This window comes from Ambystoma mexicanum, chromosome 2p, assembly GCF_040938575.1.
Source record: "Ambystoma mexicanum isolate Mex_15411 chromosome 2p, UKY_AmexF1_1, whole genome shotgun sequence".
Taxonomy (NCBI): domain Eukaryota; kingdom Metazoa; phylum Chordata; class Amphibia; order Caudata; family Ambystomatidae; genus Ambystoma; species Ambystoma mexicanum.
The window spans coordinates 29,883,518-29,911,230 of NC_090923.1; the positions used below are offsets into that span (position 1 = coordinate 29,883,518).

General features: G+C 49.8%; 1 protein-coding gene across 1 annotated transcript in view; it reads left to right on the forward strand.

The window, feature by feature from the left end:
* The window catches only part of LOC138566162 (amine sulfotransferase-like), a 624,857-nt gene that overhangs the window by 246,861 nt on the left and 350,283 nt on the right, over nt 1-27,713 (forward strand). The window contains exon 3 of the mRNA XM_069643192.1: nt 18,143-18,295. Within this exon, the coding sequence (XP_069499293.1) occupies nt 18,143-18,295 (153 nt within the window). The remainder of the gene's footprint in view (nt 1-18,142; nt 18,296-27,713) is intronic.

The following is a 27,713-nucleotide window of genomic DNA, read 5'->3' on the forward strand; positions in this document are numbered from 1 at the left end:
GCTGGCTGAATGGAATGCTCTTCTGGTGTAGCTGGTGTGCATCATCGTGCACTACGGAATCACCTGGAGGAGCTGGCTGAATGGAATGCTCTTCTGGTGTAGCTGGTGTGAATCATCGTGCACTACGGAATCACCTGGAGGAGCTGGCTGAATGGAATGCTCTTCTGGTGTAGCTGGTGTGCATCATCGTGCACTACGGAATCACCTGGAGGTTCTGGCTGAATGGAATGCTCTTCTGGTGTAGCTGGTGTGCATCATCGTGCACTACGGAATCACCTGGAGGTTTTGGCTGAATGGAATGCTCTTCTGGTGTAGCTGGTGTATATTCTTCTGGTGTAGCTGGTGTGCATCATAGTGCACTATGGAATCACCTGGAGGTGCTGGCTGAATGGAATGCTCTTCTGGTGTAGCTGGTGTGCATCATCGTGCACTATGGAATCACCTGGAGGAGCTGGCTGAATGGAATGCTCTTCTGGTGTAGCTGGTGTGCCTCATCGTGCACTACGGAATCACCTGGAGGAGCTGGCTGAATGGAATGCTCTTCTGGTGTAGCTGGTGTGCATCATCGTGCACTACGGATTCACATGGAGGTGCTGGCAGAATGGAATGCTCTTCTGGTGTAGCTGGTGTGCATCATCGTGCACTACGGAATCACCTGGAGGTGCTGGCTGAATGGAATGCTCTTCTGGTGTAGCTGGTGTGCATCATCGTGCACTACGGAATCACCTGGAGGAGCTGGCTGAATGGAATGCTCTTCTGGTGTAGCTGGTGTGCATCATCGTGCACTACGGAATCACCTGGAGGAGCTGGCTGAATGGAATGCTCTTCTGGTGTAGCTGGTGTGCATCATCGTGCACTACGGAATCACCTGGAGGTGCTGGCTGAATGGAATGCTCTTCTGGTGTAGCTGGTGTGCATCATCGTGCACTACGGAATCACCTGGAGGTGCTGGCTGAATGGAATGCTCTTCTGGTGTAGCTGGTGTGCATCATTGTGCACTACGGAATCACCTGGAGGTGCTGGCTGAATGGAATGCTCTTCTGGTGTAGCTGGTGTGCATCATCGTGCACTACGGAATCACCTGGAGGTGCTGGCTGAATGGAATGCTCTTCTGGTGTTGCTGGTGTGCATCATCGTGCACTACGGAATCACCTGGAGGTGCTGGCTGAATGGAATGCTCTTCTGGGGTAGCTGGTGTGCATCATCGTGCACTACGGAATCACCTGGAGGTGCTGGCTGAATGGAATGCTCTTCTGGTGTAGCTGGTGTGCATCATCGTGCACTACGGAATCACCTGGAGGTGCTGGCTGAATGGAATGCTCTTCTGGTGTAGCTGGTGTGCATCATCGTGCACTACGGAATCACCTGGAGGTGCTGGCTGAATGGAATGCTCTTCTGGTGTAGCTGGTGTGCATCATCGTGCACTACGGAATCACCTGGAGGAGCTGGCTGAATGGAATGCTCTTCTGGTGTAGCTGGTGTGAATCATCGTGCACTACGGAATCACCTGGAGGAGCTGGCTGAATGGAATGCTCTTCTGGTGTAGCTGGTGTGCATCATCGTGCACTACGGAATCACCTGGAGGTTCTGGCCGAATGGAATGCTCTTCTGGTGTAGCTGGTGTGCATCATCGTGCACTACGGAATCACCTGGAGGTTTTGGCTGAATGGAATGCTCTTCTGGTGTAGCTGGTGTATATTCTTCTGGTGTAGCTGGTGTGCATCATAGTGCACTATGGAATCACCTGGAGGTGCTGGCTGAATGGAATGCTCTTCTGGTGTAGCTGGTGTGCATCATCGTGCACTACGGAATAACCTGGAGGAGCTGGCTGAATGGAATGCTCTTCTGGTGTAGCTGGTGTGCATCATCGTGCACTACGGAATCACCTGGAGGTGCTGGCTGAATGGAATGCTCTTCTGGTGTAGCTGGTGTGCATCATCGTGCACTACGGAATCACCTGGAGGTGCTGGCTGAATGGAATGCTCTTCTGGTGTAGCTGGTGTGCATCATCGTGCACTACGGAATCACCTGGAGGTGCTGGCTGAATGGAATGCTCTTCTGGTGTAGCTGGTGTGCATCATCGTGCACTACGGAATCACCTGGAGGTGCTGGCTGAATGGAATGCTCTTCTGGTGTTGCTGGTGTGCATCATCGTGCACTACGGAATCACCTGGAGGTGCTGGCTGAATGGAATGCTCTTCTGGGGTAGCTGGTGTGCATCATCGTGCACTACGGAATCACCTGGAGGTGCTGGCTGAATGGAATGCTCTTCTGGTGTAGCTGGTGTGCATCATCGTGCACTACGGAATCACCTGGAGGTGCTGGCTGAATGGAATGCTCTTCTGGTGTAGCTGGTGTGCATCATCGTGCACTACGGAATCACCTGGAGGTGCTGGCTGAATGGAATGCTCTTCTGGTGTAGCTGGTGTGCATCATCGTGCACTACGGAATCACCTGGAGGAGCTGGCTGAATGGAATGCTCTTCTGGTGTAGCTGGTGTGAATCATCGTGCACTACGGAATCACCTGGAGGAGCTGGCTGAATGGAATGCTCTTCTGGTGTAGCTGGTGTGCATCATCGTGCACTACGGAATCACCTGGAGGTTCTGGCTGAATGGAATGCTCTTCTGGTGTAGCTGGTGTGCATCATCGTGCACTACGGAATCACCTGGAGGTTTTGGCTGAATGGAATGCTCTTCTGGTGTAGCTGGTGTATATTCTTCTGGTGTAGCTGGTGTGCATCATAGTGCACTATGGAATCACCTGGAGGTGCTGGCTGAATGGAATGCTCTTCTGGTGTAGCTGGTGTGCATCATCGTGCACTATGGAATCACCTGGAGGAGCTGGCTGAATGGAATGCTCTTCTGGTGTAGCTGGTGTGCCTCATCGTGCACTACGGAATCACCTGGAGGAGCTGGCTGAATGGAATGCTCTTCTGGTGTAGCTGGTGTGCATCATCGTGCACTACGGAATCACCTGGAGGTGCTGGCTGAATGGAATGCTCTTCTGGTGTAGCTGGTGTATATTCTTCTGGTGTAGCTGGTGTGCATCATCGTGCACTATGGAATCACCTGGAGGTGCTGGCTGAATGAAATGCTCTTCTGGTGTAGCTGGTGTGCATCATCGTGCCCTATGGAATTACCTGGAGGTGCTGGCTGAATGGAATGCTCTTCTGGTGTAGCTGGTGTGCATCATCATGCACTACGGAATCACCTGGAGGTGCTGGCTGAATGGAATGCTCTTCTGGTGTAGCTGGTGTGCATCATCGTGCACTACGGAATCACCTGGAGGTGCTGGCTGAATGGAATGCTCTTCTGGTGTAGCTGGTGTGCATCATCGTGTACTATGGAATCACCTGGAGGAGCTGGCTGAATGGAATGCTCTTCTGGTGTAGCTGGTGTGCATCATCGTGCATCTATGGAATCACCTGGAGGTGCTGGCTGAATGGAATGCTCTTCTGGTGTAGCTGGTGTATGCTCTTCTGGTGTAGCTGGTGTGCATCATCGTGCACTACTGAATCGCCTGGAGGTGCTGGCTGAATGGAATGCTCTTCTGGTGTAGCTGGTATGCATCATCGTGCACTACGGAATCGCCTGGAGGAGCTGGATGAATGGAATGCTCTTCTGGTGTAGCTGGTGTGCATCATCGTGCACTACGGAATCGCCTGGAGGTGCTGGCTGAATGGAATGCTCTTCTGGTGTAGCTGGTGTGCATCATCGTGCACTACGGAATCGCCTGGAGGTGCTGGCTGAATGGAATGCTCTTCTGGTGTAGCTGGTGTGCATCATTGTGCACTACGGAATCGCCTGGAGGTGCTTGCTGAATGGAATGCTCTTCTGGTGTAGCTGGTGTGCATCATCGTGCACTACGGAATCACCTGGAGGAGCTGGCTGAATGGAATGCTCTTCTGGTGTAGCTGGTGTGCATCATCATGCACTACGGAATCACCTGGAGGTTTTGGCTGAATGGAATGCTCTTCTGGTGTAGCTGGTGTATATTCTTCTGGTGTAGCTGGTGTGCATCATCGTGCACTATGGAATCACCTGGAGGTGCTGGCTGAATGGAATGCTCTTCTGGTGTAGCTGGTGTGCATCATTGTGCACTATGGAATCACCTGGAGGAGCTGGCTGAATGGAATGCTCTTCTGGTGTAGCTGGTGTGCATCATCGTGCACTACGGAATCACCTGGAGGACCTGGCTGAATGGAATGCTCTTCTGGTGTAGCTGGTGTGCATCATCGTGCACTACGGAATCACCTGGAGGTGGTGGCTGAATGGAATGCTCTTCTGGTGTAGCTGGTGTATATTCTTCTGGTGTAGCTGGTGTGCATCATCGTGCACTATGGAATCACCTGGAGGTGCTGGCTGAATGGAATGCTCTTCTGGTGTAGCTGGTGTGCATCATCGTGCCCTATGGAATTACCTGGAGGTGCTGGCTGAATGGAATGCTCTTCTGGTGTAGCTGGTGTGCATCATCATGCACTACGGAATCACCTGGAGGTGCTGGCTGAATGGAATGCTCTTCTGGTGTAGCTGGTGTGCATCATTGTGCACTACGGAATCACCTGGAGGTGCTGGCTGAATGGAATGCTCTTCTGGTGTAGCTGGTGTGCATCATCGTGTACTATGGAATCACCTGGAGGAGCTGGCTGAATGGAATGCTCTTCTGGTGTAGCTGGTGTGCATCATCGTGCATCTATGGAATCACCTGGAGGTGCTGGCTGAATGGAATGCTCTTCTGGTGTAGCTGGTGTATGCTCTTCTGGTGTAGCTGGTGTGCATCATCGTGCACTACTGAATCACCTGGAGGTGCTGGCTGAATGGAATGCTCTTCTGGTGTAGCTGGTGTGCATCATCGTGCACTACGGAATCGCCTGGAGGAGCTGGATGAATGGAATGCTCTTCTGGTGTAGCTGGTGTGCATCATCGTGAACTACGGAATCGCCTGGAGGTGCTGGCTGAATGGAATGCTCTTCTGGTGTAGCTGGTGTGCATCATCGTGCACTACGGAATCGCCTGGAGGTGCTGGCTGAATGGAATCCTCTTCTGGTGTAGCTGGTGTTCATCATCGTGCACTACGGAATCGCCTGGAGGTGCTGGCTGAATGGAATGCTCTTCTGGTGTAGCTGGTGTGCATCATCGTGCACTACGGAATCGCCTGGAGGTGCTGGCTGAATGGAATGCTCTTCTGGTGTAGCTGGTGTGCATCATCGTGCACTACGGAATCACCTGGAGGAGCTGGCTGAATGGAATGCTCTTCTGGTGTAGCTGGTGTGCATCATCGTGCACTACGGAATCACCTGGAGGTGCTGGCTGAATGGAATGCTCTTCTGGTGTAGCTGGTGTGCATCATCGTGCACTACGGAATCACCTGGAGGTGCTGGCTGAATGGAATGCTCTTCTGGTGTAGCTGGTGTGCATCATCGTGCACTACGGAATCACCTGGAGGTGCTGGCAGAATGGAATGCTCTTCTGGTGTAGCTGGTGTGCATCATCGTGCACTACGGAATCACCTGGAGGTGCTGGCAGAATGGAATGCTCTTCTGGTGTAGCTGGTGTGCATCATCGTGCACTACGGAATCACCTGGAGGTGCTGGCTGAATGGAATGCTCTTCTGGTGTAGCTGGTGTGCATCATCGTGCACTACGGAATCACCTGGAGGGGCTGGCTGAATGGAATGCTCTTTTGGTGTAGCTGGTGTGCATCATCGTGCACTACGGAATCACCTGGAGGAGCTGGCTGAATGGAATGCTCTTCTGGTGTAGCTGGTGTGCATCATCGTGCACTACGGAATCACCTGGAGGAGCTGGCTGAATGGAATGCTCTTCTGGTGTAGCTGGTGTGCATCATCGTGCACTACGGAATCACCTGGAGGAGCTGGCTGAATGGAATGCTCTTCTGGTGTAGCTGGTGTGCATCATCGTGCACTACGGAATCACCCGGAGGTGCTGGCTGGTGTGAATGCTCTTCTGGTGTAGCTGGTGTGCATCATCGTGCACTACGGAATCACCCGGAGGTGCTGGCTGGTGTGAATGCTCTTCTGGTGTAGCTGGTGTGCATCATCGTGCACTACGGAATCACCCGGAGGTGCTGGCTGGATGGAATGCTCTTCTGGTGTAGATGGTGTGCATCATCGTGCACTACGGAATCACCCGGAGGTGCTGGCTGAATGGAACGGTGTTCTGGTGTAGCTGGTGTGCATCATCGTGCACTACGGAATCACCCGGAGGAGCTGGCTGAATGGAACGCTCTTCTGGTGTAGATGGTGTGCATCATCGTGCACTACGGAATCACCCGGAGGTGCTGGATGAATGGAACGCTCTTCTGGTGTAGCTGGTGTGCATCATCGTGCACTACGGAATCACCCGGAGGTGCTGGCTGAATGGAACGCTCTTCTGGTGTAGCTGGTGTGCATCATCGTGCACTACGGAATCACCCGGAGGAGCTGGCTGAGTGGAACGCTCTTCTGGTGTAGCTGGTGTGCATCATCGTGCACTACGGAATCACCCGGAGGAGCTGGCTGTGTGGAACGCTCTTCTGGTGTAGCTGGTGTGTATCATCGTGCACTACGGAATCACCCGGAGGTGCTGGCTGAGTGGAACGCTCTTCTGGTGTAGCTGGTGTGCATCATCGTGCACTACGGAATCACCCGGAGGTGCTGGCTGGGTGGAACGCTCTTCTGGTGTAGCTGGTGTGCATCATCGTGCACTACGGAATAACCTGGAGGTGCTGGCTGGGTGGAACGCTCTTCTGGTGTAGCTGGTGTGCATCATCGTGCACCACGGAATCACCTGGAGGTGCTGCCTGGATGGAACGCTCTTCTGGTGTAGCTGGTGTGCATCATCGTGCACCACGGAATCACCTGGAGGTGCTGGCTGGATGGAACGCTCTTCTGGTGTAGCTGGTGTGCATCATCGTGCACCACGGAATCACCTGGAGGTGCTGGCTGGATGGAATGCTCTTCTGGTGTAGCTGGTGTGCATCATCGTGCACCACGGAATCACCTAGAGGTGCTGGCTGGATGGAATGCTCTTCTGGTGTAGCTGGTGTGCATCATCGTGCACTACAGAATCACCTGGAGGAGCTGGCTGAATGGAATGCTCTTCTGGTGTAGCTGGTGTGCATCATCGTGCATCTATGGAATCACCTGGAGGTGCTGGCTGAATGGAATGCTCTTCTGGTGTAGCTGGTGTGCATCATCGTGCACTACGGATTCACCTGGAGGTGCTGGCTGAATGGAATGCTCTTCTGGTGTAGCTGGTGTATGCTCTTCTGGTGTAGCTGGTGTGCATCATTGTGCACTACGGATTCACATGGAGGTGCTGGCAGAATGGAATGCTCTTCTGGTGTAGCTGGTGTGCATCATCGTGCACTACGGAATCACCTGGAGGTGCTGGCTGAATGGAATGCTCTTCTGGTGTAGCTGGTGTGCATCATCGTGCACTACGGAATCACCTGGAGGAGCTGGCTGAATGGAATGCTCTTCTGGTGTAGCGGTGTGCATCATCGTGCACTACGGAATCACCTGGAGGAGCTGGCTGAATGGAATGCTCTTCTGGTGTAGCTGGTGTGCATCATCGTGCACTACGGAATCACCTGGAGGTGCTGGCTGAATGGAATGCTCTTCTGGTGTAGCTGGTGTGCATCATCGTGCACTACGGAATCACCTGGAGGTGCTGGCTGAATGGAATGCTCTTCTGGTGTAGCTGGTGTGCATCATCGTGCACTACGGAATCACCTGGTGGTGCTGGCTGAATGGAATGCTCTTCTGGTGTTGCTGGTGTGCATCATCGTGCACTACGGAATCACCTGGAGGTGCTGGCTGAATGGAATGCTCTTCTGGTGTATCTGGTGTGCATCATCGTGCACTACGGAATCACCTGGAGGTGCTGGCTGAATGGAATGCTCTTCTGGTGTAGCTGGTGTGCATCATCGTGCACTACGGAATCACCTGGAGGTGCTGGCTGAATGGAATGCTCTTCTGGTGTTGCTGGTGTGCATCATCGTGCACTACGGAATCACCTGGAGGTGCTGGCTGAATGGAATGCTCTTCTGGTGTTGCTGGTGTGCATCATCGTGCACTACGGAATCACCTGGAGGTGCTGGCTGAATGGAATGCTCTTCTGGTGTAGCTGGTGTGCATCATCGTGCACTACGGAATCACCTGGAGGTGCTGGCTGAATGGAATGCTCTTCTGGTGTAGCTGGTGTGCATCATCGTGCACTACGGAATCACCTGGAGGAGCTGGCTGAATGGAATGCTCTTCTGGTGTAGCTGGTGTGCATCATCGTGCACTACGGAATCACCTGGTGGAGCTGGCTGAATGGAATGCTCTTCTGGTGTAGCTGGTGTGCATCATCGTGCACTACGGAATCACCTGGAGGTGCTGGCTGAATGGAATGCTCTTCTGGTGTAGCTGGTGTGCATCATCGTGCACTACGGAATCACCTGGAGGTTTTGGCTGAATGGAATGCTCTTCTGGTGTAGCTGGTGTATATTCTTCTGGTGTAGCTGGTGTGCATCATCGTGCACTATGGAATCACCTGGAGGTGCTGGCTGAATGGAATGCTCTTCTGGTGTAGCTGGTGTACATCATCGTGCACTATGGAATCACCTGGAGGAGCTGGCTGAATGGAATGCTCTTCTGGTGTAGTTGGTGTGCATCATCGTGCACTACGGAATCACCTGGAGGAGCTGGCTGAATGGAATGCTCTTCTGGTGTAGCTGGTGTGCATCATCGTGCACTATGGAATCACCTGGAGGTGCTGGCTGAATGGAATGCTCTTCTGGTGTAGCTGGTGTATATTCTTCTGGTGTAGCTGGTGTGCATCATCGTGCACTATGGAATCACCTGGAGGTGCTGGCTGAATGGAATGCTCTTCTGGTGTAGCTGGTGTGCATCATCGTGCACTATGGAATTACCTGGAGGTGCTGGCTGAATGGAATGCTCTTCTGGTGTAGCTGGTGTGCATCATCGTGCACTACGGAATCACCTGGAGGTGCTGGCTGAATGGAATGCTCTTCTGGTGTAGCTGGTGTGCATCATCGTGCACTACGGAATCACCTGGAGGTGCTGGCTGAATGGAATGCTCTTCTGGTGTAGCTGGTGTGCATCATCGTGTACTATGGAATCACCTGGAGGAGCTGGCTGAATGGAATGCTCTTCTGGTGTAGCTGGTGTGCATCATCGTGCATCTATGGAATCACCTGGAGGTGCTGGCTGAATGGAATGCTCTTCTGGTGTAGCTGGTGTATGCTCTTCTGGTGTAGCTGGTGTGCATCATCATGCACTACTGAATCGCCTGGAGGTGCTGGCTGAATGGAATGCTCTTCTGGTGTAGCTGGTGTGCATCATCGTGCACTACGGAATCGCCTGGAGGAGCTGGATGAATGGAATGCTCTTCTGGTGTAGCTGGTGTGCATCATCGTGCACTACGGAATCGCCTGGAGGTGCTGGCTGAATGGAATGCTCTTCTGGTGTAGCTGGTGTGCATCATCGTGCACTACGGAATCGCCTGGAGGTGCTGGTTGAATGGAATCCTCTTCTGGTGTAGCTGGTGTGCATCATCGTGCACTACGGAATCGCCTGGAGGTGCTGGCTGAATGGAATGCTCTTATGGTGTAGCTGGTGTGCATCATCGTGCACTACGGAATCGCCTGGAGGTGCTTGCTGAATGGAATGCTCTTCTGGTGTAGCTGGTGTGCATCATCGTGCACTACGGAATCACCTGGAGGAGCTGGCTGAATGGAATGCTCTTCTGGTGTAGCTGGTGTGCATCATCGTGCACTACGGAATCACCTGGAGGTGCTGGTTGAATGGAATGCTCTTCTGGTGTAGCTGGTGTGCATCATCGTGCACTACGGAATCACCTGGAGGTGCTGGTTGAATGGAATGCTCTTCTGGTGTAGCTGGTGTGCATCATCGTGCACTACGGAATCACCTGGAGGTGCTGGCTGAATGGAATGCTCTTCTGGTGTAGCTGGTGTGCATCATCGTGCACTACGGAATCACCTGGAGGTGCTGGCAGAATGGAATGCTCTTCTGGTGTAGCTGGTGTGCATCATCGTGCACTACGGAATCACCTGGAGGTGCTGGCTGAATGGAATGCTCTTCTGGTGTAGCTGGTGTGCATCATCGTGCACTACGGAATCACCTGGAGGGGCTGGCTGAATGGAATGCTCTTCTGGTGTAGCTGGTGTGCATCATCGTGCACTACGGAATCACCTGGAGGAGCTGGCTGAATGGAATGCTCTTCTGGTGTAGCTGGTGTGCATCATCGTGCACTACGGAATCACCTGGAGGAGCTGGCTGAATGGAATGCTCTTCTGGTGTAGCTGGTGTGCATCATTGTGCACTACGGAATCACCCGGAGGTGCTGGCTGGTGTGAATGCTCTTCTGGTGTAGCTGGTGTGCATCATCGTGCACTACGGAATCACCCGGAGGTGCTGGCTGGTGTGAATGCTCTTCTGGTGTAGCTGGTGTGCATCATCGTGCACTACGGAATCACCCGGAGGTGCTGGCTGGATGGAATGCTCTTCTGGTGTAGATGTGTGCATCATCGTGCACTACGGAATCACCCGGAGGTGCTGGCTGAATGGAACGTTCTTCTGGTGTAGCTGGTGTGCATCATCGTGCACTACGGAATCACCCGGAGGAGCTGGCTGAATGGAACGCTCTTCTGGTGTAGATGGTGTGCATCATCGTGCACTACGGAATCACCCGGAGGTGCTGGCTGAATGGAACGCTCTTCTGGTGTAGCTGGTGTGCATCATCGTGCACTACGGAATCACCCGGAGGTGCTGGCTGAATGGAACGCTCTTCTGGTGTAGCTGGTGTGCATCATCGTGCACTACGGAATCACCCGGAGGAGCTGGCTGAGTGGAACGCTCTTCTGGTGTAGCTGGTGCGCATCATCGTGCACTACGGAATCACCCGGAGGAGCTGGCTGAGTGGAACGCTCTTCTGGTGTAGCTGGTGTGCATCATCGTGCACTACGGAATCACCCGGAGGTACTGGCTGAGTGGAACGCTCTTCTGGTGTAGCTGGTGTGCATCATCGTGCACTACGGAATCACCCGGAGGTGCTGGCTGAATGGAACGCTCTTCTGGTGTAGCTGGTGTGCATCATCGTGCACTACGGAATCACCCGGAGGTGCTGGCTGAATGGAACGCTCTTCTGGTGTAGCTGGTGTGCATCATCGTGCACTACGGAATCACCCGGAGGAGCTGGCTGAGTGGAACGCTCTTCTGGTGTAGCTGGTGCGCATCATCGTGCACTACGGAATCACCCGGAGGAGCTGGCTGAGTGGAACGCTCTTCTGGTGTAGCTGGTGTGCATCATCGTGCACTACGGAATCACCCGGAGGTGCTGGCTGAGTGGAACGCTCTTCTGGTGTAGCTGGTGCGCATCATCGTGCACTACGGAATCACCCGGAGGTGCTGGCTGGGTGGAACGCTCTTCTGGTGTAGCTGGTGCGCATCATCGTGCACTACGGAATCACCCGGAGGAGCTGGCTGGATGGAACGCTCTTCTGGTGTAGCTGGTGTGCATCATCGTGCACTACGGAATCACCCGGAGGTGTTGGCTGGATGGAACGCTCTTCTGGTGTAGCTGGTGTGCATCATCGTGCACTACGGAATCACCCGGAGGAGCTGGCTGGATGGAACGCTCTTCTGGTGTAGCTGGTGTGCATCATCGTGCACTACGGAATCACCCGGAGGTGCTGGCTGAATGGAATGCTCTTCTGGTGTAGCTGGTGTGCATCATCGTGCACTACGGAATCACCCGGAGGTGCTGGCTGAATGGAATGCTCTTCTGGTGTAGCTGGTGTGCATCATCGTGCACTACTGAATCACCCGGAGGAGCTGGCTGAATGGAATGCTCTTCTGGTGTAGCTGGTGTGCATCATCGTGCACTACGGAATCACCCGGAGGTGCTGGCTGAATGGAATGCTCTTCTGGTGTAGCTGGTGTGCATCATCGTGCACTACTGAATCACCCGGAGGTGCTGGCTGAATGGAATGCTCTTCTGGTGTAGCTGGTGTGCATCATCGTGCACTACGGAATCACCTGGAGGTGCTGGTTGAATGGAATGCTCTTCTGGTGTAGCTGGTGTGCATCATCGTGCACTACGGAATCACCTGGAGGTGCTGGTTGAATGGAATGCTCTTCTGGTGTAGCTGGTGTGCATCATCGTGCACTACGGAATCACCTGGAGGAGCTGGCTGAATGGAATGCTCTTCTGGTGTAGCTGGTGTGCATCATCGTGCACTACGGAATCACCCGGAGGTGTTGGCTGGATGGAATGCTCTTCTGGTGTAGCTGGTGTGCATCATCGTGCACTACGGAATCACCCGGAGGAGCTGGCTGGATGGAATGCTCTTCTGGTGTAGCTGGTGTGCATCATCGTGCACTACGGAATAACCCGGAGGTGCTGGCTGAATGGAATGCTCTTCTGGTGTAGCTGGTGTGCATCATCGTGCACTACGGAATCACCCGGAGGTGCTGGCTGAATGGAATGCTCTTCTGGTGTAGCTGGTGTGCATCATCGTGCACTACGGAATCACCCGGAGGTGCTGGCTGAATGGAATGCTCTTCTGGTGTAGCTGGTGTGCATCATCGTGCACTACGGAATCACCCGGAGGTGCTGGCTGAATGGAATGCTCTTCTGGTGTAGCTGGTGTGCATCATCGTGCACTACGGAATCACCCGGAGGTGCTGGCTGAATGGAATGCTCTTATGGTGTAGCTGGTGTGGATCATCGTGCACTACGGAATCACCCGGAGGTGCTGGCTGAATGGAATGCTCTTCTGGTGTAGCTGGTGTGTATCATCGTGCACTACGGAATCACCCGGAGGTGCTGGCTGAATGGAATGCTCTTCTGGTGTAGCTGGTGTGCATCATCGTGCACTACGGAATCACCCGGAGGAGCTGGCTGAATGGAATGCTCTTCTGGTGTAGCTGGTGTGCATCATCGTGCACTACAGAATCACCCGGAGGTGCTGGCTGAATGGAATGCTCTTCTGGTGTAGCTGGTGTGCATCATCGTGCACTACGGAATCACCCGGAGGTGCTGGCTGAATGGAATGCTCTTCTGGTGTAGCTGGTGTGCATCATCGTGCACTACGGAATCACCCGGAGGTGCTGGCTGAATGGAATGCTCTTCTGGTGTAGCTGGTTTGCATCATCGTGCACTACGGAATCACCTGGAGGTGCTGGCTGAATGGAATGCTCTTCTGGTGTAGCTGGTGTGCATCATCGTGCACTACGGAATCACCTGGAGGTGCTGGCTGAATGGAATGCTCTTCTGGTGTAGCTGGTGTGCATCATCGTGCACTACGGAATCACCTGGAGGTGCTGGCTGAATGGAATGCTCTTCTGGTGTAGCTGGTGTGCATCATCGTGCACTACGGAATCACCTGGAGGTGCTGGCTGAATGGAATGCTCTTCTGGTGTAGCTGGTGTTCATCATCGTGCACTACGGAATCACCTGGAGGTGCTGGCTGAATGGAATGCTCTTCTGGTGTAGCTGGCGTGCATCATCGTGCACTATGGAATCACCTGGCTGAATGGAATGCTCTTCTGGTGTAGCTGGTGTGCATCATCGTGCACTACGGAATCACCTGGAGGTGTTGGCTGAATGGAATGCTCTTCTGGTGTAGCTGGTGTGCATCATCATGCACTATGGAATCACCTGGAGGAGCTGGCTGAATGGAATGCTCTTCTGGTGTAGCTGGTGTGCATCATCGTGCACTATGGAATCACCTGGAGGAGCTGGCTGAATGGAATGCTCTTCTGGTGTAGCTGGTGTGCAGCATCGTGCACTATTTAATCACCTGGACGAGCTGGCTGAATGGAATGCTCTTCTGGTGTAGCTGGTGTGCAGCATCGTGCATTATTTAATCACCTGGACGAGCTGGCTGAATGGAATGCTCTTCTGGTGTAGCTGGTGTGCATCATCGTGCACTATGGAATCACCTGGAGGAGCTGGCTGAATGGAATGCTCTTCTGGTGTAGCTGGTGTGCATTTTCGTGCACTATGGAATCACCTGGAGGTGCTGGCTGAGTGGAATGCTCTTCTGGTGTAGCTGGTGTGCATCATCGTGCACTATGGAATCACCTGGAGTTGCTGGCTGTGTGGAATGCTCTTCTGGTGTAGCTGGTGTGCATCATCGTGCACTACGGAATCACCTGGAGGTGCTGGCTGAATGGAATGCTCTTCTGGTGTAGCTGGTGTGCATCATCGTGCACTACGGAATCACCTGGAGGAGCTGGCTGAATGGAATGCTCTTCTGGTGTAGCTGGTGTGCATCATCGTGCACTACGGAATCACCCGGAGGTGCTGGCTGAATGGAATGCTCTTCTGGTGTAGCTGGTGTGCATCATCGTGCACTATGGAATCACCTGGAGGAGCTGGCTGGATGGAATGCTCTTCTTGTGTAGCTGGTGTGCATCATCGTGCACTATGGAATCACCTGGAGGTGCTGGCTGAATGGAATGCTCTTCTGGTGTAGCTGGTGTGCATCATCATACATTATGGAATCACCTGGAGGTGCTGGAATGCTCTTCTGGTGTAGCTGGTGTGCATCATCGTGCACTATGGAATCACATGGAGGTGCTGGCTGAATGGAATGCTCTTCTGGTGTAGCTGGTGTGCATCATCGTGCACTATGGAATCACCTGGAGGAGCTGGCTGAATGGAATGCTCTTCTGGTGTAGCTGGTGTGCATCATCGTGCACTATGGAATCACCTGGAGGAGCTGGCTGAATGGAATGCTCTTCTGGTGTAGCTGGTGTGCATCATCGTGCACTATGGAATCACCTGGAGGTGCTGGAATGCTCTTCTGGTGTAGCTGGTGTGCATCATCGTGCACTATGGAATCACCTGGAGGAGCTGGCTGAATGGAATGCTCTTCTGGTGTAGCTGGTGTGCATCATCGTGCACTACGGAATCACCTGGAGGAGCTGGCTGAATGGAATGCTCTTCTGGTGTAGCTGGTGTGCATCATCGTGCATCTATGGAATCACCTGGAGGTGCTGGCTGAATGGAATGCTCTTCTGGTGTAGCTGGTGTGCATCATCGTGCACTACGGATTCACCTGGAGGTGCTGGCTGAATGGAATGCTCTTCTGGTGTAGCTGGTGTATGCTCTTCTGGTGTAGCTGGTGTGCATCATCGTGCACTACGGATTCACATGGAGGTGCTGGCAGAATGGAATGCTCTTCTGGTGTAGCTGGTGTGCATCATCGTGCACTACGGAATCACCTGGAGGTGCTGGCTGAATGGAATGCTCTTCTGGTGTAGCTGGTGTGCATCATCGTGCACTACGGAATCACCTGGAGGAGCTGGCTGAATGGAATGCTCTTCTGGTGTAGCTGGTGTGCATCATCGTGCACTACGGAATCACCTGGAGGAGCTGGCTGAATGGAATGCTCTTCCGGTGTAGCTGGTGTGCATCATCGTGCACTACGGAATCACCTGGAGGTGCTGGCTGAATGGAATGCTCTTCCGGTGTAGCTGGTGTGCATCATTGTGCACTACGGAATCACCTGGAGGTGCTGGCTGAATGGAATGCTCTTCCGGTGTAGCTGGTGTGCATCATCGTGCACTACGGAATCACCTGGAGGAGCTGGCTGAATGGAATGCTCTTCTGGTGTGCATCATCGTGCACTACGGAATCACCTGGAGGTGCTGGCTGAATGGAATGCTCTTCTGGTGTAGCTGGTGTGCATCATTGTGCACTACGGAATCACCTGCAGGTGCTGGCTGAATGGAATGCTCTTCTGGTGTAGCTGGTGTGCATCATCGTGCACTACAGAATCACCTGGAGGAGCTGGCTGAATGGAATGCTCTTCTGGTGTAGCTGGTGTGCATCATCGTGCACTACGGAATCACCTGGAGGAGCTGGCTGAATGGAATGCTCTTCTGGGTTAGCTGGTGGGCATCATCGTGCACTACGGAATCACCTTGAGGTGCTGGCTGAATGGAATGCTCTTCTGGTGTAGCTGGTGTGCATCATTGGGCATCGTGCACTACAGAATCACCTGGAGGAGCTGGCTGAATGGAATTCTCTTCTGGTGTAGCTGGTGTGCATCATCGTGCACCATGGAATCACCTGGAGGAGCTGGCTGAATGGAATGCTCTTCTGGTGTAGCTGGTGTGCATCACCGTGCACTATGGAATCACCTGGAGGTGCTGGCTGAATGGAATGCTCTTCTGGTGTAGCTGGTGTGCATCATCGTGCACTACGGAATCACCTGGAGGAGCTGGCTGAATGGAATGCTCTTCCGGTGTAGCTGGTGTGCATCATCGTGCACTACGGAATCACCTGGAGGTGCTGGCTGAATGGAATGCTCTTCCGGTGTAGCTGGTGTGCATCATTGTGCACTACGGAATCACCTGGAGGTGCTGGCTGAATGGAATGCTCTTCCGGTGTAGCTGGTGTGCATCATCGTGCACTACGGAATCACCTGGAGGAGCTGGCTGAATGGAATGCTCTTCTGGTGTGCATCATCGTGCACTACGGAATCACCTGGAGGTGCTGGCTGAATGGAATGCTCTTCTGGTGTAGCTGGTGTGCATCATTGTGCACTACGGAATCACCTGCAGGTGCTGGCTGAATGGAATGCTCTTCTGGTGTAGCTGGTGTGCATCATCGTGCACTACAGAATCACCTGGAGGAGCTGGCTGAATGGAATGCTCTTCTGGTGTAGCTGGTGTGCATCATCGTGCACTACGGAATCACCTGGAGGAGCTGGCTGAATGGAATGCTCTTCTGGGTTAGCTGGTGTGCATCATCGTGCACTACGGAATCACCTTGAGGTGCTGGCTGAATGGAATGCTCTTCTGGTGTAGCTGGTGTGCATCATTGGGCATCGTGCACTACAGAATCACCTGGAGGAGCTGGCTGAATGGAATGCTCTTCTGGTGTAGCTGGTGTGCATCATCGTGCACCATGGAATCACCTGGAGGAGCTGGCTGAATGGAATGCTCTTCTGGTGTAGCTGGTGTGCATCACCGTGCACTATGGAATCACCTGGAGGTGCTGGCTGAATGGAATGCTCTTCTGGTGTAGCTGGTGTGCATCACCGTGCACTACGGAATCACCTGGAGGAGCTGGCTGAATGGAATGCTCTTCTGGTGTAGCTGGTGTGCATCACCGTGCACTACGGAATCACCTGGAGGAGCTGGCTGAATGGAATGCTCTTCTGGTGTAGCTGGTGTGCATCATCGTGCACCATGGAATCACCTGGAGGAGCTGGCTGAATGGAATGCTCTTCTGGTGTAGCTGGTGTGCATCATCGTGCACTACGGAATCACCTGGACGTGCTGGAATGCTCTTCTGGTTGAGCTGGAATCGTGGTTCAGCAAAATACACGCCGCTGGCGCGGTGTTCCACTGCTGATGTTATTCCTTGTATATCAAATTCGCTTCTTCCATCACCACTTGAAAGCAACTGTAGGAGAGCTGTTCTCCTAAACCTTCTCACCAAATGCTTAACAAAGTTCCCTGTGCCTGTGGCATTTGATAAAAACAACAGAATCATCCATGACATGACTGAAGTAGGAGAATAGTATATTCCTCTTACGCATTGAACTGTTGATAAAATGTTGCGAGGATTAATTGATGCATTTGATTAGGTGTTTTTAAACTTATGATACATTCAAGCTGTGCCCTATCTTAAATTGTATTGGATGATATATGTATATGACATGAATATGTTTGTGATTGTTTTGTTAAAGTTAAAATCAAACTACTAATAATAAATAAAGAAATACATATTCCTCTTGCACATTCGCAGTGCTATTAACACCAGTCTTCTGATACCGAGCATCCCTTTTATGAAAAGGATCTTCATCTAGGTTAATACTTATGTGTTGTTTGATACTTAAGTGCACATAACTTGAATTATTTTCATTTAGATATGTTGTAGCTTGATGTACTTTGATTTCAAATCTATAAGTTCTTTCAATATCTTTTTACGTTTGGTTGGCACTCTGTGGGCAAGAACTAACAGGGTATTTTCTTTGCACGTATTACTCCTAATACTTGTATATGCTTATTCATGTTTAATGCTAACAAATAACAATAACAAATACACTTCCCCTTTGAAGACTGTCTCCTTCCTGTTTTTTTCATTTCAGACTATGTAGGTGTAATCGAGATTCTAAAAGGCATTTTTACATATAAGGGATGTAAATTTCAATGTGCCGCCGCTACACCTGAGGGTATAGACGCACTGGAAGACATGGAAACTAATGATGATGATGTATTTCTTATCACATATCCAAAATCAGGTAAGAGTGACAGTACTGTGAGACTTCCTGTTCATGAAGGAGCCCTGGTCTACACATGTGCCCAACATCTTATGGGTGCAGCCCCTTTGTTTCTCTCTCTGTCTTTGGGTCCACTTGGCCCACGTGTTTCAGTGCCATGATGCCTCCTGGTTGAGGTGATATGCTTTGCGCTTAATAAGTGTTGGACCATACCATACCATGAGAGTGGTTTTCACTTCTAGAGAATTGCAAAACATCCAGTTTAAGTCTGTATTTATCGAACAGGTCAATGACCTGGGAACAGGGGTCAGAGGTCTAAACTCAGACACCAGAAGGCATGAAGAATCATCACATGGGTGACATTTCTGAATGGCCTCCACCTGAGTTATGGAGCCAGGCTGCAGATTGGAGCAGATAGAAGGTCCATTTCCACAGGCTGCTATTGGGTGTTAATGCTATCACACCACTTCTTGAGCAGGAATGTGGAATAGAACACCCGCATTACGGGATGCAACTTAAAAATCACAAGCAGAGACCTGAAAAAACCTCAAAAATGTTGGTCTACAACAAAGATCAGTTAAATATGTGAAATAGTACCTGATTGGCCTTGTACTTGTCTCTGGGGCTGTCGCTGAAGCATGGCTGGTGCCGCAAAGGGCCTGGGAACACCAGAGATAGCCAGTGCGCAGTACAGAGGCAGCGGCGAAGAAACCCTGGGGCAGACATGGGTGATACCAGGCAGCTGCCAAGGGAGGCGACGATCACAGATTGGGGTGAGCTATCCAGTCATAAGTGATAATGGGCAAGAAAATCTAAGGCTGGCCCCAGGTGAGCAGGAAAAGAACCAATGCATCCTCCTGCGGCACCAAGAGTATGCTGGGGATGGGTGGAGCGGTTACTCTAGAGTATGCAGAAGGCAATGCAGCGAACCCCACTATTAGAAACCTTTTCTATATCACCTTTAGTATGGTGTCCCCAGAGACCAACCCTAGTGGACCAGCACCGTTTCCACCTAGTTAGACCAAACTCTCACAGGTAAACGTGACTGAGACGTAAGGAGCAGTGGAGACCGGTGTAAGGTACAGATCACACACAAATGATACTAAGTAAAGGATAACACAGGTAAGTAATGACGGTGTATACTATATTTATTACCAATGTATGAACATTAAAGTAAACTTTCTATAAGTTAATATATAGTTCATATGTATGCTCCTGCATATCCTCCATGCTCTACAACCTCTTCATCAGGCCCCTCTTTGACATTCTGGACTCCAACGGCACAGCCTACACCAGCTATGCCCACAATATTGAAATTCTCGTCCCTCTCTCTGGCAGATAGGCAGAAGACTCGAATGCCCTTGAGGCCGCCTACACAACCATCCAGGCATGGATGGCTGCCAAACACCTCTGCCTTAATGGGGATAAGACAGAGATCCTGCTGGTAGGGCCTCCTGCAGTGCTCAAACAGCGCAATCACCAATACGCAGCCCTCCAAACTGATGGCATAATGATCCCCATCCCCACATCTGTGAAAACGCTAGGGGTCTACCTAGACGCCTCCCTCTCTATGACCTGTCAAGTTAGCACAATCACCTCTTCCTTTCGATCCAAAGTAAGCAGCGTAACCATTGCACGTGCAGTCATTGGCTCTAGGCCCAACTACTACAATGTCCTGTTTACCGGCACCTCATCCCGAAACATACACAAGCTCCAAATATTTCTGAATAATGCACTCCGAGCAGCACTTACCATTCCTAAAAGGGAACACATCTCAGCTGCCAGGAGAGCGGCACTTTGGTTGCCGATCCGCAAACGTATCATCTTCAAAGCCCTCTCCATCACTCGCAGGTGCTTGTCCAACTCTGCGCCCCGTTACCTATCCCAGAAATTCGCTGAAGCTCACTCGTCCAGACCAACCAGGACCCCTGATGCACAACGCCTCCGCCAGCCAAAAATCTGTTGCACTAAAGCAGGAGACTTAAGCTTCCCATCCATTGCTGCCAAACAGTGGACCTCTCTGCGACCCCCCTGAGAGCTGAACCTCGTACTGGGTATTCCGGAGAGCCCTCCAGACCTGGCTGTTTGCTTAACTCAGACACCCCTCCCATCAGCACGCTAGGATCTGACTGTTTATTACTGTGAAATGCGTTCACTCACCATTGTATATTTGATCAGTCTGCAAGTAACTGGTCCCTGTAACAGCGCCTCAATGCCTAAGGATTGATCTGTGCTTTATAAATAAATAAAATAAAATACATTTAAAATAAATTAAGTGCCCTAGTTATAGACAGACAACATATTACTGATGTCTCAAAGTCACACCAGCAACACTTCAAACTTAGAATAATGGGCACTTTGGCAATAAAAACTGTTGCAGTTTAAAGTGGGGCAAGAAAGAAGGGTAGACATGTATTGCTAACCTTACAAAATAGAAGTCATAACAGCAAAAGTGTCACAACTATATTACAAAAGTCCACAGCCTATTCCCTGCAACTACTTAGGAGAATTCAAGTGCCATGTGAAAGAGTCTCTTATGGGCCAAGGCAGGATTAAGCTTGCAGGTAGGATGCAGGCATAATGACACAATTGTTAAGTACAAATGCATGTGTTCCTGGAAGGCAGACAGGAGAGACATCTGTCTGGGAAGCCAGAGCGACTCCACAGAAGATACCCAGCTCCAGGTTCCACCACCAAAGATGAGGACAGGTGGGCTCAGGTAAGGTCTTTACACTCTATGGAGAATGCTGCTGTCTTACAGGGCAAAGAACATGGAGTGCAGTGCATCCCCAGGTTCCCCACAAGGAATAGCAGCAAGGCACACTGATGGTTGCAGTAAGAGGGCCCGAAATTCACAGTTGCAGAGTTAACTTCAGGGCTGTCAGGATGGGGTCGAACTAGTGTCTGCTCTTTTTTTCATCTTTGATGCTAATTGGTTAAACACAATAATGCATATCCAAATCTTCATCAGTCACAATATCAACACACATAAAAGTTACCATATATAGAAAATACAGTCAGAAAAATACATTCATAAAAATAAAATTGTTACGAAAACATTTGTCTGCAGGGCTGCAAACCGCCACTTATAATTAGCATTAGAACACATACTATTCTGTATGCCACTTCATTTGACAATGTACAAAACTCATCCATCAGATTTAAAATAAAAATTCCCTCGTGTGCTCAGCGCGTAACAACCAGTAAGAATATGCTTTAACGTTTCAATTTCTCCCAGATTCTTCCAAAACTGACAGATCCTCGGCTTCCCTGGGGTTCTATCCCTAGCCCCCGTAATTTCCCCAGTAGGATACACATGTAAACGCAGTCTTAGCATTCTAATCCTCTAAGCTGCACTGGGAAACGTACACAAGTAATCAGGTAGAACCCCCAACCAGTCTCACATCACGCAGGATACCCTCATACAGGCGATAATTCCTAACAGCTTCTATAGTATTGAGTGCCAGAGCTTAGTCTTATTAGGAAGTAAATTAATAATTTCCATTAAAACATAGTAAGATTTCATAATAGCTTCATAACACTCACCTATTTACAGAAGCTGGTGATTAACTCAATAAAATCTGCCTAGGGTTCCACCATATTGTTTCCTCTTCATGAATTATCCTACTCATCATACATACATTTTTCCATAACGTGTGCGAGTAAGTGGAGACTAAACATAACTCATACCTTATAACCTCAGTTGGCACACCATTAGGCAACTTCAAGACCTTCCTCCAGAAGCAAGCCTCTAGTCTGATCCAATTAATAGAGAAAGGGCCTCATTGCAAGTACAGCACCCTTGCCGGACCGCCAAATTTGACAGTGCCAGCAGGATCACGGATCCCCTGGCAGGTCTGACCTGGCGGGAATCCAGGCCCCTACCAGCATTGTCTTCATGGAAGTACTGGCACTGTTACCAATGGTGCTGGGACCACGCAGGAATGGGGATTTCCATTTTCCAGCGCCTGACATCCCGGTTCGGCAGGACTTGTAATGTCCCTGTGGCACCGGGTTATCAGGTGCTGGAATGGTGTTCCGAGTTGGGCAGCAGCCCAGTTGCAATGTTGGATTAACCGCCAGACTAGTAATGAGGCCCAAAGACAAAAACATGGTTTCAGCATTGTAGATCATTACCGGTAGAACCTTCTTATTATAAAATTCCACCAATGGGACCAGAGAGAAGTGACCATATCTCCTATTAGTACCCGACGAGGGCACAATCAGAATGCAAGAGCCATTCTGATTGGCCCTTGCCGAGTCGTTACCAGGCCGGGAATCCCTCCGTTGTAGCAACTCCTCAGCCAATGAGGAGGCTCGAAGCAGGGCCATCCCCGCTCCGAGCCTCCCCGCGCCTGAAAGGCTGCCTTTGCCCCCCGCCGGGGACTCGGGTAAGCCTTTCTTTTTTTTAAATTTTATTTCCTTCCCAAACCCCAACTTACCTTCTTGTTCCTGCGTCCCCGACGGGGGACGAGGGAAGCCTCCAGCCGTGTGGAGACTGGGAGCGGGGCAGGTATGTTTTTTTTTTTTCTTCCCCCATCACACTCCCGCCCTCCCAACCCCACTTACCTTCTTTTTGATTCTTTTTGGAGCGGACGCGCTGGGAACAATTGTGTTCCCAGCGCATCCGCTCCCGATGTCCGCCATGGAAAGGGAAAACTGTCATTTTTTTGGTCGTTTCTGCAGCGTTACGGGACACAAAAAATGCTTTTAGTGCCCGGTCACGCACATAATGCGGGCCGGGGTACTAATAGCAATATGACCCTCGCGGTGGGGGCATTACCAACTCAGGTAATGCCCCGGGGCGTTCGGTAAGGCTCTCGCTTCGCTCGAAGCCTATACCTATGGGCCCCGGGGCATTACCTGAGTCGGTAATGCCCCCGCCACTCGGGTCATATTGCTTAACTGAGGAGCAGCCCCTGTGCAGCCAAAGCCGTCATTTTTTATTTAAAATAGTGGCAAAGGATCTTTTTTTTTAAAAGGATTCAGTTATAAAAAAGCCCAGACAATATAAAATTCGACACACGCTCAAGTTCACAATTATTTATAGCCCATTTGAAATCTCTAAAATTTGACTTTGGTCCTGGTCTAAACTGAAGAATGTTTGTCTTCCCCACGTTGATGACTAGCCTGTTTTCTTTTGTGTATTTCTCAAGTGCACGTAATTGGCACTGGAGGCAAATTGGCTCATAGTCTAAAAGAACCATGTCATCAGAGTAGAGAACATAGTTTACAGACCAGTATATCAATCTAGGAGGAAAACAGTGCCCATCTTTAAAGGCACCCCCAATTTCAGAGATATAAAAATTGAAAGGACCGGTACCAAGACACATCCTTGTTTTTACACCACGTCTTGTCACTATTGGTAGAGATAATTTTCCTTGTTTGTTAAGATGAATTCTCACTGTGGTGTTGGAGTGTAAGGCAATTAAGACCTCCAACAGAGTTTTAGGACAGCCCCATTTCTTGAGTTTCTACGAACGGGAATTTCTATACACACTTTCGAAGGTCATGGTAAAGCCAATAAAAGATACATAAATTGGCTGCAACTTCACCATGACCTCCTGCTTAAATAATTCCAAAATGAAACTATCAGCATTTGTTCCAAATCCCTTCATGGAACACCTCTAGTAGATATCATATCTTAGTGTGTTCTTTGTCCAAGCAAACAGCTCCTGGGATACCGTTGTAGTTAAGATCTTTGAGGCTATGTCCAATAGACCAATCAGTCTATAATTCCCTGGTAAAGTATGTGGACCCTTCTTGTGTAGTGGTACAATTATAAACAAAGACCAAGACATAGCCAACCTAACCAAAGATTTTCAACAAAATTCAAACCGAAGTAGCCATATCACTTCTTAAAATGAGATGATAAGCCATTCGGACCCAGAGCCCTGGAGTTTTTACTACGAGTAATTACATTACGCACCAGCCTTTCATCTAACTCCAGGTCCCAGGGCTCATCTGATGGCATTTCTAGTAGGAAATTTGCACTATCCAGCAAAGATTCTACTAAAGTGATCAGACCACACTTTTTCGGATAATGGGTTAAGTTGCAAGCCCATTGATGAAATGCCAAAACTTGCGATGGTTTCCAGAATTACGATCTCTAACATGTCTTTAGCCTCATCGAACATAGTGTAATAGCAATGAAACTTAAGCCAGGTTCTATATGTCTTTTTTTTTACCAATTTACGATTTACCACATCCCTTCTATTCAGATTATGCAATGACATCCTTAATGCTCTTTTTCTAAGTTGAATAGCTGGACCGTAAGCATGATTCTGAATGATCATCATCCTACCTTTAAGGCAAGGCATGAAGCCATACACCTTTTCCAATATGTTGGTGTAAGGGGTATTTACCAGTAATAACTCTAGATCTTCAAACAAATACAATCTAAACAGAGTTGTATAAAACAGTTCAATACTCTCATTCCATGTCACACGGTTTCCCCTCCCATTAACATCTAACTCGGCTAAGTAAACAGGCTTACTGCAGTTCATCAGACATATACCAACTCGTACAGAGTGGAAAATGGTCCCTGACTGTGGTTGAAACCACTGAAAGCTGGACAACGTCACAGAAGATCCTTTCTGCAACAAAAAAGTAGTGTAAAATGCAATGACCCACTCTTTGCCAAGTATAATGGACAGGGATATCCCCTGAGACATTAGCATTCAAAATATTGAGTCCCATGCTTCCATCATCCAAGCGTTTCCATGTTCAAAAGCCTCCCCAACTATCAATTTAACCCTCAAACGACAGGGGCTACAAACACAAGCAGCCTTCAAGTCCCCACAAACAATGATTGAGTTAGAATTCCTCTGCGATTGCCACTCAAAGATGATATTTTCCATGGCCTTGAAGAAGACAGTTTGCAGGATGTTTGCAGGATTCACGGTAGTAGGAATGATGCCAGACATTTTCAATCGCCTGGATGAAAGGATTCTGGTGAGGAAACATAGATGCAGTACAATTGCAGTCATTATGAAGACCAAACACTAAACCAGAGCTAGGACAACCTCTTTCCCCCTTATATTCTGGGTTCAGAAAACCTGTATGTCCATCAACCATTGGCAAATCCATCAACCAGGATTCCTGCAGACCAAACATTTCTGCTTCTAAAAGTTTCACACTATCCTTTGTAAACAAATGTTTAAAACCTCTACAGTTCCACAAAATAAATGTCAAAGATTTGTTTTCGTCTGTATTCAAGTAATGATGTGGGCGCTGTTGTGCTCTATGTGAGGCCGCGTGGTGCCAATCAATCCCAATTGGTGATCTCATTCAGGTCCCTTAAGCCCTCAAGGGCACCTAGAGTCACCCTCTTTGGGAGTCTCTCATTGGAACATCTAATCTGCAAAGATGGAACATTATCCAAGCAAGATCAGCCTGAGGCTAAATGACTTGATATCACTGACATCCCAGGCTCAGGAACATGTACAGGCTTGATCGAATGTTCGACCCCCTCCCATAGCTTTAACTGATCTGCAACCTCCGGCACTAACTTCAAAACAATGTGCAATGAAAATTGTAAAACACCTTTATCAAGTCACGTATTGTTCCAAAATTCCACCTGTGTAATGGCCCTACAATCCAAGTGTAACAAAGAGGGTATCTTCTCAGCAACCCCAACACAAAATATCTGTTTAAAACCAACAAACATTGGGATTCTAAATTTATTTTCCAGTTTCAGACAGGATGGTGGATTACAGTCGTCTCTCCAGGCACCACTAAGCTTGTTAACAATTTGTTCTAATTTCTGAGTAAGAAACCTTCTTCGCTCTTCAAGGGTGTTAAAACCTGGGGCAACTGGATTCAACTAAGATTGTACTGAGCCCCTCAACACAGCTGTGCTATTCATAACATCAAAATTCGGTGGAGCATTCGAGAAGCCAAATTCCCTTAGCTGTGATGTTCTCTCTGCTGATATAATGTTACAGTCTGCGGTTAATGGGGCATTGTTAGCATTAGCGCCTTCAAACTGCACCCATCTCCTCGTAGGTATCCAACCACCAATACCTTTAAGGACGTGTGGTTCACTCATTTGTTTAGCTTCATCAAATGTCATAGCATTAGACAGGATATCACCAATAGACTCCTCTATGTTCAAGGTTAAACTGCCAGTTTGAGTCGCCACACACACTATATTATGCTTTGGCTGAGGGATAGGACTCAAGTCCTGTGAAGATAACACCATTCTTGGATCATTACTTGTAGTAACAGAGATCGACAGCATTGCGTGCACTGCCGGAGTTATTGACATTGGAAAGGTCGTTCCCACAGGTTAGTGACTAATTGGACTAGAAGAGGGAAGGGACACGAGGTTTGACAGATAAAAATGTCCTAGAGCCCCTAGAGGAATTATTTTCTTTTGCTGCTCTACAAAGTCAGCCATGGCATCTCTTTTATCTCTTTTACCCCTTCCCTTGTTTTGCATTTAAAAATAGCAAAGTTTGAGTCTGTAATCAGGTGAGTACTTATGTTCTCTGCAAGCTAATCATTAACATCACCCCCTTTTGCCAGGAACCCTTCAGCCACTAGAACAACACTCTGATTCAGTGGTGACATACTTGCCCCTCGCACTATAGGCAAACGGGACTCGTTAAAAAAACTAGCATTGACTTGAGGCAGTGACAACAGAGGCTGGGAACCCCAGACCATCACATTTCCAATACTTCAATAGTCTCCCCTTGTGCACTCACATTTCTGGATGATGACTGGAGCTGGACCGCTGCATCTCAATAAAGGACAACCTGTATTCGGCGTGCCAACACGACTCAGCAGGCCAGAAGATGCAACATGAGACGAGCAGTCGCAAAATGACCCAGCAAGGGTCTGCAGGCAACAATGGTGAAAAAGGGATTCAGCTCCAGTAGTGGGTAGTTCTGATTGGTGGCCAGGAAAGCAGCATATTGACAAGTTAAGATGTCACATGATAATTCAGACAGTGATGGCACAGCAATGAACTTCCGCTTTTGGTTCCTATACAGATGGAGCACGTAACTTGGTATATATCTTCCAACCGTACAAGATCAGTGGGTCCCATAAGCTTCCGAATGTGGTCAACCGAGGGGTAGAATGGTGAAACTAGCTGTGTCCAGGGATGCAAAGGAGGAACTCACCTACAATGGCTTCCCTTGGTTCAGAGAGGCAGTGCTTCACCTTAAGGTAGTGTGATTGGTAATGGTGGTTTTACTGATCATCCTGACCTCCCTCTTGGTCCTGTTGGTGCTTTGGAATCAGTTTCCAGTGTTTGACAAATAAATAGCTCCTGAAACCTCTCCAGATATACAAAATGTTGGGCTGAAGACTGCCCCAACCCGCCCATCCGGAGACATGAAGAATTCACACTTTGAGGGGTTTTCATTACCGTGTAAGCAGCTCAGAAGCATCCATGGTATTGTTCAGGAAGTTGGTAAGGGGGTCCCAGACG